At 39.4% G+C, this 14,944-nt stretch overlaps 1 protein-coding gene across 4 annotated transcripts in view; it reads right to left on the reverse strand.

Moving 5' to 3' along the window:
- KIAA1328 (KIAA1328 ortholog) overlaps positions 1-14,944 on the reverse strand; it is a 180,386-nt gene that overhangs the window by 57,352 nt on the left and 108,090 nt on the right. For all 4 annotated transcript variants that reach the window (XM_055698976.1, XM_055698975.1, XM_055698977.1 and 1 more), the window contains one exon: positions 2,006-2,691. In XM_055698976.1, coding sequence (XP_055554951.1) covers positions 2,006-2,691 — 686 coding nt within the window. The remainder of the gene's footprint in view (positions 1-2,005; positions 2,692-14,944) is intronic.

Below are 14,944 nucleotides of genomic sequence, written 5' to 3' on the forward strand. Positions count from 1 at the left end.
AGACAGCAATCCACCCATGCAGAAGGACAGACAAAAATAAACACTATCTGGAAATGGATTTTTGCTGTATTGTTTTTTTAAACTGTCATGATGTTAAGAGATCAACTAGGTTAGAGCCTCCTGACAATGAAGCAAAGGGTATTTGAGCTTAGCTAAACAAATTTTTATTGTTTGTAGTATATAAAATTACACTGTTATCAAGTGCAAAAATGAATTACTTCCCTAGAACTGAAACAGAACTGTGATGCCTAAGAGATTTACCTGTAAATATCAAGCACTTAATTCTAAAAGACTGATTATTTTTTTTTTAAGAGCAAGCACATTTTATTCTAGTTGCTTTTCTTAGAGAGGTTATGGCAAATGTGCTTTCACCCACACCTCTGAAAAAATACGAGAGTCCTCAGGTTGACCATATGTGATTTTCTTTCACAGAATTCTTTTAGGTAACTAAAGCTCTGTAATCCATGAAAGTTTTTTTCAGAAAAAAATATGGCTACATTAGGTATAATAGTATTAAGAAGAACATCATTACAGATATATTTAAGGTCTATGCTTTTCTGGGCTTATGATGTCTCAAATGCTGAAAAATATTCATTAGAATAAAAAATATGACAAAACACAGGCTGTACGTCCTTCATATGCTACTTGTTTTTCATTAGAGGGATGAATGCATAGAATTAAGGTATTTGATGATTAAGAATCCATCTGCTCCTACTTAATTCTCACCTGAAGTCATAATCCTTTGTTTGCGACCGCAGTCATTTTCAACACACACAACTGTGATTGCCTTTAAGACAGGTATTTTTAAAGCCATACAAACCCATCAGTTTCAATGCAAGATACAATCCAAAACAACAAACAAAAGACCACAGTAGTCTCTTTTAAAGAATTTGAAAAGTAACCGGGGGCTGTGACTAAGATAAAGTGATACATTCCTCCATGGTGGTTATAATACATGGATGTAGGAAATGAGTCACGTGATGCGGACTCCTATGGGATGGTGTCAGCAGTTGCCATATAAAACAGCATCAAAACAAGCATTTTTGTGAACCCCTCCTAACTGCTCCTTCTAAAAGACTGCTGGATCGTTCCCTATCGCTGTCCCTTCCAAATGCCGAAGTGCCAACTCAACTGAGTTACTTACTCGCTACTTTAGTTTGCTTTGACCTGCTCCCATTCACTGTTCCTCTCCACTCTAGTAACACAAGATCAATCAGCCAGTTTCTCACATTTTTCCAGAGTCCCCATTTACATCATCAGGAAGGTGTTACCTCACTTCCTGCAACAAGCTCGTGGGTCTTTCAAGCAACATCCCATATTTCTGTGGTTATTGCCTTTCCCTTCTTCTAGTTTTGACCATGTAGCATGCCTCAGTCTTGGCATTCTCCCTTCCACAAACATCACTGGAAAGAAGATGTCCTTGCTAAGCAGAGCTCCCTTTCTTTTCCACATGGGGGGTGTGGGTGGGGTTGGGGGGGCAGGGAATCCTTGTATATATATAAGTATATATCTATATATCTATATATATATATAATTACCTTCATCTTTTCTGTACAACACACTTCTTCCAGTCCTTACCTAAGAAGGTGTGATAGTTCAAAGCCGACCTTTCCAGGAAAGAAGGAGGAATGCCACATCTACGTCTCCCACACTCACACTGCTCTCTTGCCAGATGCCTGCATACCTTCAAGCATTTGCACTAAGACCAATCTCTCGTTTTCTTCTGCTGCTCCTCTTTTCCTACCTAGTCTTTTAGCTCTACTTGTGCCTTTCTTTCTACCACATACTGGTTTCCTCTGCTGCTTTCCACAGCTGTCGTGCTGTTTCCAAACAGTATATAACATACTAAAAAGTCTCCTCTCCTCTGAATCACTGTTAGAATTTGTGCCACTGGTCTTGCCTATCTAATTTTATCAGTTCCATTCTCCCAATTTAGTTAACTACTGGCCATGTGTTCATTAAAAACTTTAGAATGTTTTTTTAAAATTAGAAATCTCAAAATCACCTGTTATAATCCATATGGGATTGGTGTAGTTGCTGCTGTTTTAGGAGCAGTTTTGCTTCTTGCTTAGCCAATAAATGTTGGAGTCGTTCCTTTTCTATTTCCAGCTCCATTTTCTGAAGAACCAGCTTCTGCCTTCTTTCTTCATACAACCTTTTAGCCTGCTCTGTTTCTTTATGCCCTGAGTCCATGCTGTCATTCAGCCCAGAAACTTGATAGCTCCAAGGTTTTTCAAAGGTTTTGTGAACTGGCCCAGTGTGTCTTCTAAGTACCTGGCTGACATGGTGGTTCTCTAGCACGTTCCCTGAGCTCCCTACATGCCTGCAGGCACAACCGTGACTCACTTGCTGAGGGTACATACTCTGAAATTCATTTGCTTTCTGGTCCATCTCCTGAGCTGGTTTTACATGGCGAGGGCTCCTCTGCTTTGTTGGGGAAATCATATTGTTACACTTTCTGTGCAGGCCATTTTCTATTGGGTATTCCTTCAGATGTTCCTGATGGTTGTAATGTATTTCAGTCACATAATCATGATTATTCCTGCAAGGCTCAGACAGTGCAACATAAGCTGGGCTTCCAGCATTTGGTGCTCTGCTGTTCTTATAAAAAGTTTGAGGTCGCCCAACACCCAAGTAGGAACCATCTAGCTCCCGTGGTGGTCGCTGGCATGAGCTCTTCTTACTGGAAACCTGCGACAACAGAAACAATTTCCTGTGAATTACCAAAATTTATCTTTGCTCATTAATTTCACTTTGTAAATGTGTTCTCTCAGAAACAGACTTGCTGCATCATGCTGATGGACATACAGCAAAACCCAAGAAAATGTTTATCAGAAGACAGACACAAATCTGCTATCAAATCTACATTTCATTCCATCTACACAAGTGTAATAAATGTAAAACTACTGCCTGCAGGATCCTCAGCATAAAATGAGTCGCTTCAGAGTATCAAGTAGTTGTGAGCATCTAGGGTTATATAAAATCAACTTGAAGAGTGGCAAAAAACATTAAATGTTAAGGTTTGAAAATGTTTAATTTTGAATACCAAGCCAAAAAATCCATTCAGCCACTATAAATACTCTTTGATTGGCCATTACACAGCAGGAGATTTGATGTAAAACATTTCACCTTGCACTGAATGGGATATTACTTACTGCTGGAAATTTGATGAGAGTTTTTGAAATATCTTTACAGAAACACAGATAAAAACCAACTACATTCTGTAAAAAATGGTTGTACATCAAAAGCTGTCATTTAAATACAAAACATGGTTAAATTCAGCTATAAACGTAAGTGATTTTTCAATTAAGCTGGGCAAGTGATTATACTCTGATAAAACTCCGAAGAAAGAAAGCAACTGTAATTCACATTTGTCAGCCCAGCGCAAGCAAATTGTAGTGGTTTTGTTATACTCATGGATATTATGCAACAGACACCAAAATCCTACTTACATCCTGGAGTATCTTTGCACCATGGTTCACCTAGGCAGTCAAGCATTTGAGATTTTATGCACATCAGAACAGCAGTGAATCAGGCACTCACATTTCTTTTGCCAGACCTCTGCATTAATTTCAATAACGTACTGAATTTAAATTCCTCCAGCCTTTGGGACTTTCACAAAGATTTAATTTTTTTTAATTACAGAAGCCAGGTTTGTTAAAGATAACGATATCACTGCACTGAAAGTGGTTTAGCAGGGAAATTTGGTAACCACTGATGGAAAGAAAAGTATTATTTGTGCTTTGGCAACGCTTACATTAGATAGGTATTGTCCACGCAGAGTGGAAGGCAGTCAGCAAGCCCCAAAACACTAGAATTTAGGAATGCAAGTAAGCGTCCAGCTATGATTAGAAGAGAGATATAATCCAAATCTATGCAGTGTTTATATGTATAATTTAAATTCTTTTTTATAAATAAACAAAATACCAAATATACTCTGCTGCCCTTCAAGACAACCAATTACAAGATTCTTGTAGACTCCACAGAATGTAAATTAACGTGGATTAGCACCTGAATACTGATATTTTATTATTTCCAGTTTTGTGTATACAAATACATGCTCTCTGCCATGTGATTGAAAGCCAAGGATGTCATATTTTGCCCCAAAGGGCCCAGTGAGTTACAGACATTTGCATTAATGTCAGTGCTAAATGTCTGAGGAAAGTCTGGTGCTTGGACTAGGTGAAAAGTGCAGGACATTAAAATATTTTAAAGTCAGAGGGGCTGGCAGGGCAACTGAGCAGAAATGCAACATGCTGCCAAAAAGACAGAGTTTTGTTACTTATTATTTGTAGCATGCCATCCTTGTCAGCAATATTTTCTAAACAAATAAAGGCTACAGATCCCTTTTAATCTAAATTAGACAGTACATAAAGGGATGACCAGCAACAGGAAGAAATATTACAGAAAAGGGAAAGTAAGAGAATCCTGTGATTACATGTTGTCTCTCATTTTCCACCTCACCTGTTTCTGTGTTTAGGGCACCAACAGAGAGAGGCTTTCCAAGTGGCTAGTCCCCCAATCCCTAGGACAGCAGATCTGAAGGTATTCTTAGAGGATCCTGTCAGAGCTGGCAGCTTAGGGTGTTCTACAAGCATACACCTACTCTTCTGCAGCCCATGAACAGAGGTAAAAAGGAACAGAAAAAGAAGACTCAAAAGATGAAGTCAGTAAGAATTTATTTATTTCAGGAGTTATTGACTGAAGACACAACAGAATGTTAAGAAATCCATGCAAATGAATGAAGATGGTACAAAATAATCATCAGGAGCAGGTTTAAGAATAATGGTCCACATCACAAATTAACTTCATGGCTGAGACTCTATTAAGAGTCTCTGAAGGCCCTAAAAGAGAGGTACCAGTTAGCATTTGTTGACCTTGGCTGCCATCAAATCTGCCCTGATGGTCTCAGAAACGGCATTGACATTTAAAGACTTCATAACAAGGCAGAGAAACTTTACTGTTATTTTACAGTTACAATATGTTTGCAAGGGGGAAAATTCTCATTAATGTCATCAAATGCGAGTAGGGTTTTTTTATTCCTTTAGAAGGAGGTCAGTTAGGCAGAAGACTGAGTTCCAGCATGCCTTTCACAGCTACTCAGTACTTTGCAGGGTTTAACCCTAAAGAAAAATTAACTATTGGGAGTCAGAAGGTAGTCAACAACACTTTTAACTAGTTGTGTTTTTCTGTTAATGCTTTAACTGAAAACTATAGCAGGATGGTAGAGGCTGCAGGGAGAATATACTGACATTTACACTTAGGAGGAATCAGATGAGAACAGACCACGTCATGACAGAACTGTAAGATGCAGACCAGGTGAAGGGGAAAAACAAACAAAACAAAATTCCAAAGATCACCCAATACCATGAGTCTAAAGACACATTAGCATAAGGAATTGGGTAATTTTACAAGATGAGTTTTAAGAAAGATATTGCCTACGGGACACATGGAAACCATGATGGACCATGGTGGAACAGCTGTGCTTTCCCCTCTGTGGAGCTCTTCCAAGCTTGCTGCACGGTATTTAAAGATACAACTTCCTTTAACTGAGGCTTAAACAAACTCAGATTGCTCCTTGCAACATATGGAGTTCAGATGTGAAACACTCACACGAAAACAAGAAGATAACAAAAGAATAATTCAAATAATCTTTAGAAGGGTTTAAAGAGGAAGACATGTGGGAAGCCCCACAAAATCTTTACTGCAATCCCAGTAATTTTTGTGCAGGGATTCAGAGAGGAGCTTAAACAAACATCCAGTCCTTAAAACTTCCTACAAACAAACAGTGCACCAGTTTTATGCATGCAGCATTACCATCTCTGCAAATTCTTCCTAAACGCAACTTGTGTGCTCTGCAGCGTTAACTCACAGCGCTAGCAGAGGAGACACATTTACAGACTGACTCCAGCACACAGAGGTTTGTACTGCAAGGGATGAACTAGTAACTGATCAGATCTTAGAAACTCAACACAGGCAAGGTCCTGACAGATTTCACTGGTGGTTCTGCATGTACAAAACATGTTTAAGAAACAGTTTGAAAGAAGTACCTCGAGAAGTCTTTCACTCTGAGGACAAAAGCTAGGGTCCTAGCAAGACACAGCGCTGTTACAGTGAACAGTAAAATTCCTACAGATGTTAAAAGCATTAAGAGTTTAACCCATAGCACCTGGGTTTGTAGTTTGTAGCTGAAATACATTTGAATACAGAAAAAGAGACAATGAGCTAAAATTCTTCTTAAATGTACCTTGAGAAAATTTCTCTAACCTGGACTTTCAACTCTGGCATTTCTTTTGATGGGGTAGAAACAGAGGGAGGAACATGCAGGTTCAGCACTAGTTCTTTGTGCTGATCTGAGCGGGAAACCTGGGGGAAGCCAAGAAGAATGAATAGAAGTAGCAACCAGAGGAGAATACAGAGATTTAAAGATAAGACATAAAGATGTCCATTTCTACATGGACAAACGAGAGGGTACCATACACAGAGACACCTTACAGTGCACCAAGGACACATATTAGTGACCTAGCTGACACACTCACTAAGGTATATATATCCTAAACCTGTAACTCAGTCACCACTAAGTATTGTCGATGTATGGGTCTCATCTGAATAAAGCTTGGCTTTGGGTCTGTGGGTCTATTGACAGCATAAGCACTTGGCCTTGTCAGTAGAATGAGAAGAATATATTGTAAATATGTTCAGGTAGGATACCAGGGCAACAGAAATGCCATTATAAGAACAATTATTTCAAATAATAGGACTATTTGAAGTGCATTATTAGTGATTAAGGAGCTATTCTTTCCAGGAGTCTGTAAGAATTTACCAAGGAGAATGTAAAAAGGTAAAGAATCTGAAGTAAATTAGTAGGATCTACTGAAGTCTATCAATTTTTTTTCTTTAAATCATATAAACCTTTAGTAAAATCGCTACTATAAGTAACCTAGTATCAGTCATTATAAAGTGCCCACATAATAGTTCAGCAACTGCCTCTGTCAGTACCTAAGATAAATACAGCAGATAACTCAGAAGGTAAGCCGACCATTTTTCAAGCAAGAAATAAAGCACCATTTTCTGTAGAAATTATGTATAGCTGTGATTGCCATACTCCACTGAATAAAACAAGTGGTCTCAAATCAAAGAAACTATGTGAATGACAGTCACAAGACTGTATTTTTCCTGTAAAAAATCTACTGAACTCAATATACTGAGCAGGTGTAGCAACAGAAAAAAAAAAAAAAACCCAACAACAAAAACGAACACCACATCACAAAAAAGTGATTCTATAGCTGCTAGATGACAGCAGAGGAACACCTCCTATGTTTGTGTTGCCTTCGATTTTTTTTGCTCCTCTTTGTTAAGAGGTTTGAGCTTGGATGCCAGGTGCACAAAAAAACCTGCATTCAAAGTGGCATGTGAGCATTTGCTGGCACTCAGCTTTAAGTGTATATTTTGCATTCTTAAACATGCCACCCTTCTTCTCCAGCTACACAAATATTGTAGGTAATCTCCAACAAACGCTCCCATTTCAGATCAGCAAACTGGTTTTAACCTGGGTAATAAGGCAGTTGTTAATAATGCAGTCCTCCAAGAAAACTAAAGCGAGGTGCCTGTAGGTTGAGTATTGGAAGTCACTGCAAGCAGAATGCCCATTAAGCCCAAACAGTACCTACACATGGCAATGCAATACCTGACCACTCAAATTAAGCAAACATGTTTGCTTTCTGAAACGAAACTGTATTGTTTCTGTTTGCCCTATAGAAAAATGCCACTGTACTAATCTTGACAGCACCAGGTCTAACTATTAACATTCAATATGCTGCCAACATTAGAAAAACGAAAAATCACAATCTTCTGACTTCAATTTTTTACTTCTGCCCTTTATTTTACTGAAGAATCAGTAGTTCAAGACCTAGATAAATATTTCAAAAACTATACTATTTGTGAGCAGAGCAGGTCACTACCATTTCCCAGTGCATTTGGAGTTCATGTGAAATAAGGGCAGAAGAGTGATGAGCTGCATTTTTAACATGGGCATACATAGAATAGTTGTCTAGCTGATAGAGAATGTGTAATGCAACATCTGCACGATACACCTTGCCAAAGCCCATCCCAAATAAATGTAGTGCATTCTCCCTAGTGCAATTAACTCTCGCACTCTGGCAGGTTTTGCTAGAAGATCATCAAGGTAGATTACCTTCCAGCATATGAACTAAATACTTACAGGTGTTATATCATCAGTTATTACTTACAAACTTCTGCATTTAACAAGACATCCAGGCAAATGAATGATCTAATTTATGAATTATTTATAAGAATTTCACAGCATGCTCCTGGCGTCATCCATGGCCTTTTCCAGGTCATATGACACCAATTAGAGCTGAATTTTAAATTATTCAATAACCTGAACTCTCTTGTCATTTAACATATAGATATCAATGCAGTAAACAAGTTAAGTCTAATGGGCCCTGGAGGTTTGCGTTCCTCCGCCCATCAGCAGCAGAGGCTGTATGCTACCACTGGAATAGAAAATAATAGAAAGCAGCAGCCAAAAACATTTGCAAGGTTTTAATAAGTTATTTTGGCTCCCTTAGGGATTTAGTATAACTTAACAAGCACTGAATCTAAAACATATTAAAGTCCTTAGCTATGTGCTTTTAAAACAAAATTAGGACATAGCAAAAGAGCAAGTCTGTCACTAACCCTAATTTAGGCCCTTGATTTGTAATGTAGTGGAAATTATGGAGTAAGCAAGATTTACTATGCACAACTCGTTACCTTCAGGCTCTCCTACAGTACAGCCAAAAATAGCCCCTCTGCTGATACATACACACATGTCTGTAAAGATAAGGCTACACACAAGGAAATGGAAATGTTAATTTAACAGCTATCAGTTGACAGGTGTACCTCACACTCCTTAGCAATTGGGTGGAGAAGGAACCTTCCATTCTTCTGTCCTAACAGCACTGGGGAAACTGCTGCTCTAGAAACCCATCCAGATTTCAGTATTGGCTTCAAGATGTACCAATTCAGAGGAGAGGCTTAAGGACCTTTGCAGGACATTATAAAAAAATGGAGAGGGAATGTTACAGCCTACAAAGCATAGATGCAATAAAACACATTTTAAACCCATTGTTTTCCATGATGACTACAAGAAGAACAAGAAGCTACCAATAGCAAAGGCACCTGAGATGAACAGCGTTATTTAGATACCTGATTCCTCCTCAGTGTAAAGTTTGCAACACATGGGAAGCACACTACATCTTGACTTCAAATCAGGTGCCCTCCAATATCTCATGAAGCCGTGAGCATGGCTTCATGACTGAAGGGAGGCATACAGACCCCTGATCTAGCACTGATCTAGCCTCAGAAGTCCAAAATGTATGGTAGAAAAAATCTGAGATTAGGTGCAGCTCAGTACAAGCCTAAACTGTGCCTTAGCACCAATGGATTTATTTTTGTAGTATCTGTGCCTTAACTTTCTGAATGCTGCTGTACTAAAGCCCAGATCCACTCCTGCAGATGGTTGCCTGCAGACCCCTATTTTGGAGGACCCAGTGACCCCACTCATGCATTCATGCATTCCCTTTGCACTCTCACTGCTTTGCAAGGATTAAAAAGTTTCTTGAGCTCTATCCAACAGCAAGAGGAAAAGATGGAAAAGAAGACGTTAAGTTTATCCTTTTAAACACTAGCAAGACATTCTCTAGCTACTGCTGTCAAGATGGATGCCAAAAAACCAATGATGTTGAGAAAACATCGTGCCAAGTAAGTAAAAACACCTATCCAAAAAATTCTAGCCAGATTAGGAAGAATAAGGATTTAGGTACAAGAACATAACATTGGATCTTCTGCCCCCCAAACTCATCGGGGGGGGGGGGGGGGGGCGGGCACGGGGGGGGCTGCAAGACAGCTTTTGTAAAAAAAAAAACTTTTTAAGAAAAATAGCAGAGAGGCAGGAAAAAAAGACAACTGCCTAATCTCACAGCACACATTTTAAGAATACACAAAAATAGCCATAAGGGATTTTATTTTGGTTACCAGCCAGATTTAGTTTCATTCCTACACTGGGCAGCATTTGATTATTTCACATTAAGGGTAGTAAAATGTTGGATGATAAGAGGGAAGTTCATACTGGTTTTCATTAAAGAGTAATATCCACCATGCATTTGGTCCTTCAAGGTAACATTCTCAAAGTTATTTTAAAAAGCAAACAGTTTTCTACTTGGAATCACAAGTTTAGCATATCAGGGGCTACACATGTTCCTGGCTACTGCTACTCTCTTTAGAATTCAATCAACATTTGCTCCAAAGTCATGTTTTCATAGCTCCAGACACAAGGCAAAAGGGCAAATATACCATGACCCATCTAAATAGCCCTGATTACTATGATCAAACGGAAGCCAGATACTTAATTGGATAAGAACGTGTAGAGTTTGATATGTGAAGATTACCAAAGGAGTAGACACTGGATCAGCATTTGCCAACATGTACCTCACCATGATGCCAATATCACCTCTTCCCTGTAAACCGCAAGGATAACTGTGGTGCCCATTGGCCACCAACAAATTTTAAGTAACAGCCACTGTTCACTCAGAAAGAGTACCAGCAAGTTTTATATCCTTCATGGGCTGTCTCCTGCAGAGTCCCTGGGGTATGGATGTAGGCTTTGAAATACTTTCGGTGCACAAAGGAAAAAAAAGTATGATATCTAAGAATTAAAAGCATTTTCAGAAGTAGGAACAGTGTTTTGAGGAAAAACAACCAGAAAGTTATTTAAACAATGCAGAAATCCCACAAAAGCAAAACCAGAAAAATCTTTTGACTTTAAGAGTGGAAAGGTGTGCCCAAGTGAGCGCATTCTGTCAGGAGTGTCCTTGCATTAACAGCCAGCCAGCATTTAGATTCTGCTAATGATCCCATCTCTGGGAAATAATTCATAAAAAGTAAACAGTAATTTTCATGTGCCTGCCCTTTTGATCTTACATTTGTAGGGAGTATCCTGAGGCTAGCTGTGGGCGCCCCGTGGCTCTGGCTGATTGACCTCTAATCTGCCCCTCCAGTAACGATCACGCCAAGGAATGACAACAAGAGTTGCAGACATTTCAGTGCAATCCCATTAAAGACAGGCTGACTCACTTCATCTTGTCAAAGAAGAAGTTTCACATAAGAAATAAAAGCTTTTTAGAAGGACTCTCTTATTTTGTAATAATGCTGTTCTTCAGAACAGAGACTGGAATAAGACTTAACACAGCAGCATCTGACAGTACATAGCTTTACATTAACCAGCCAAATGCTAGTGCAAGACAGAAAAACAGGCAGCCCCATGACTATGCATTAAATAGTCTTGGTAGCAGAAAATGAAGAAAATCCTCTAGAAGAATCAAGTCAGAACCACGGCACTTGACCTCTCCACATTTCAAAAAAGCATACATGGCATTTATTAGAAAGTAGTTGTCTAAAGGCTTAGACACTGACTGCTCACTGTCTCATCAGCTCTGACATCACAGGTTGCATGGTTTTTCCACACTAACCCACAGTAAACAGAAGGTAGTATACTTGGGGTAACTTCTGTCCCTGTCGCTAGGAATGAAGCTAAGAGATAAAACGGCCAGCCCGGAGCAGCTCACATGCAGAAACTTGCAGTGATGCCAAGACTTGCCATGCCAAAGCAACGCAATTATCAGGAACAACTTCTTTAAATAGAGGGGTGAGGAAACTACAAAGTAACCTGCTAGAGTACATAAAAATGGGAGCACAGACTATTTCTATTCTACAGTAATACTGGAAAAGCTTGTACACTGCCAATGTGCTGAAGGGTACAATGCAACATATAGATGGATGAACTGGTAGATAGGTAGCGTTGGATTTGCTACCAAGGTGCTTGAAACACGTGAGTCTTCTCTGAATCATGGCAGAACTCCATCACAGGCAAATGTTACATATATACTATGCTGCCAGTTCCTGCTTCAGTCTTTCCATAGTTAGTTCATGTACCTGTTTAATGATGCTTCTGTCAGATTCTCCTGCATTAACAAACACCCCATTTCTTAACAGAAATCAACATCTTCGTTTACAGTTACATGGGAAGTTCATGGAAGTGCAAATGGCACTCTACAGATGGAAGTAACATGGATATTTTTGACTAAGAACACATGTAGCTGGGAGTTCCGTGCAAAATACAACAAATCCTGAAGAAGTTCCACTAAGCACGTTCACAGCATGATATCTCATAGTGTGTTACCTGACCTGACAGTCTCTGTGTTGGACAGGTGCCCCCCTGAGACCTCTGAGCAGCACAGGTAAACTATCTCACTTGAGTCTGCAAGGCTCAGCCTCCTGCATGTAAAAATTCAAGGTCTTCTTTGCACAGAGGCTGTGATTTCAGCAAGAAATTAAATGTTTTCTATTTGGCAGGCTCACAGTATCTCAAACAGGTACATAAATTAGCTACTGAAAGATTTCAGGAAGAGTCAAATCAAGGAACAGGAGCAGGTATGGAGCAAATAACAATCTCTCATTCCCTGGGGCTAAGCCAGCTGTTACCTTTAGAAGCTCACCATGAAGACGCTGACTGCAGAATAGTCTTGCCACACTTGAAATGCCACTGAGGACGTCCCAGCAGACCTTCCGTCTACGGCTGAGATTCCTTAAGAGCTGAGGTCATTCTGCAGTGGGTTTAGTGCTGTTGAAGATAGCAACAGCTGACAGAGGGAGATGACCTCTGATATATCAAGGTACAAAGATCACCTTCCTCTTGACCCATGGAAATGATCTTTTACAGTTCTTCTTGACACCATAAAGTATAGCAATGTTATCACAGCTATTGTTTGCATAAAACGGTCCTAGATGTGTTGTAGAGCAGTTTGACAGTCCATCTTGACAGGTCTCAGCTGCAGAATATTGATATAAAGGCTCTTCTATAGTTACCATAGGCCATTAGGTTGTCTGGATGGACATCCATCACTACCAGCTTGTGTGAAGAACATTAAGTTAAAAGGGCATGACCAAGCATAAATTGAAAGGCCCTCCACAACTCCAGGGCAGCAGTGACCTTGTGAGGCAATTGCCTTCACTCTGAGACACTGCAGTACAGACAGACAGACAAAGTTAACACACATCCATGGGTTTATCAAACCAATTTTAGTTTAGAAAAGCTCACATGTTTATGCATTTACAACAGCCTGAAAGGAAATCCTTGCACAAAGCTGGGCCTTATCATAAGCACACAAAAATATACAAAAGAATTAAATATGTGTTTTAGTCTTACATTAGTATTTAGCAAAATGATAATGTCCTGCTTACAAAGAGAAGGTCAGGGGACAAAGAGGGACAGTTTCCAACTATGAACACCTACAGTACAGTCTCTCCAAATTAGAATGGTGATGTAGACCTTCCATTCAATAGCGAACCATTATTTTATTGTGCTGTGACAATCAAAGAGCACTGGCTCTGTAGCTATGAGCAAGCATTACATACCCCTTTTGTGCTCTTCCCAACCAGAAACCAAACAGCTGTACATTACAAACAAACAAACAAACAACAAAAAAAAAAACCCACACCACCAAAAAAACCCTGCTCCACACTTGATAGCAATTAATATAGCAGATATATGACCTCCAAAATTTCACATTAATTATTCTCAAGTAGGGAACAAATTTTTGAATGTTTGGGTGTTTTTTTCCCAGGGAAAACTGTACAAGTTTGTATTTTTATATTTCCCCTTTGCTCTGGTTTATCATTCCCCAATTTGCAAACTCAGTCTGGATGGTAAGTCTGCATAAATGCAGAAAGCAGAAACAGCCCATGATTCAGAAAGCTGAGGGAGGCTGTGATGCCAAAAGGTATGAAGTTTTGAAGTTTTGACAGAATTCTAATGCAGAGTGGAATGTTCCTCTATCTAGGTTCCCAGGCCACTTCTTTGGACAGACTTAGCTAATAAATGTATTCTGAGTACCAGGCTTAAGCCGTCCTTATTCCATCTAAAAGAGCTGCACTTCAGCTCTCCTTCTTAAACTCTGAATTCAACAAAGAATAGTAATGCTTTGAGGCTGAAAATCTCTAAAACCACCCAGTGCCAACTTTAATAGGAGCAGAATTAGGTCAACAGTAAAATTCACTCCCTCCAGGAACAGAGTTGAACCATCCAGTTGAGCACAGAAGAAATTCTCACCATGTGTTTCCATATTTCCCAAGTCCCTTGGGATTTGTAAATACTAAAAAAATAAACTTTATATATATATATCTCCAAATATTGCTGTAGAGCAGAAAGCTCTACTTTACTGGAGAAGCAAAACAACAAAAAAGAGAGATTGAGCCTCCCTCACAGTTAAATATTAAATAAGTGCATCTTTTCAAGTGCCGCAAACCTGATGGGATAGAAGATATGAAGTTGCAAGTGATTAGAACAAGTGAGGTGGGAGTCAGGGGTGTAAGAAGGGCCAAGAGGAAAGCAAAGAGGAAAGCCAAATCACATTGGTTCAGTCAGGTATTTAAAATGGGTTTTCTTTAATTACCTGAACTGTAATACAAATTAAAACTGAATTTCTTGTTCACAATATATTCATTGGAGGGGAGGGGATGCAGCTGGCGATTTCCAGAGCAGTTCAAGCTAAAACAGACTCAGTTCTGCAGGACTGAACAGGAGCCAGTTTTCCTCCTTCTCAAAAGACTGAAAAGCAACTTGGCAGCAGAGAGTCTGAATGCAAGTTCCATCTCAGAAATACTTACGAAGCACAACAAACCTGTGGCAATTGTGACTGAACTCATTAAAATCACTACAGATTATTTAAAGCCCTCATGCCCGACATTCAGGTCCTTCACTATGCTTTAAATGCCCAGGAAAAGAAGCTGCAGACAGGGCAGAAATTAGGGCTTTAATACTGTGGCTGATCGCTAAACGACCAGTAAAAGGAGTTTGGTGCCCCACCATATTTTTGGCATGAAA

This window comes from Falco cherrug, chromosome Z, assembly GCF_023634085.1.
Source record: "Falco cherrug isolate bFalChe1 chromosome Z, bFalChe1.pri, whole genome shotgun sequence".
Taxonomy (NCBI): Eukaryota; Metazoa; Chordata; class Aves; order Falconiformes; family Falconidae; genus Falco; species Falco cherrug.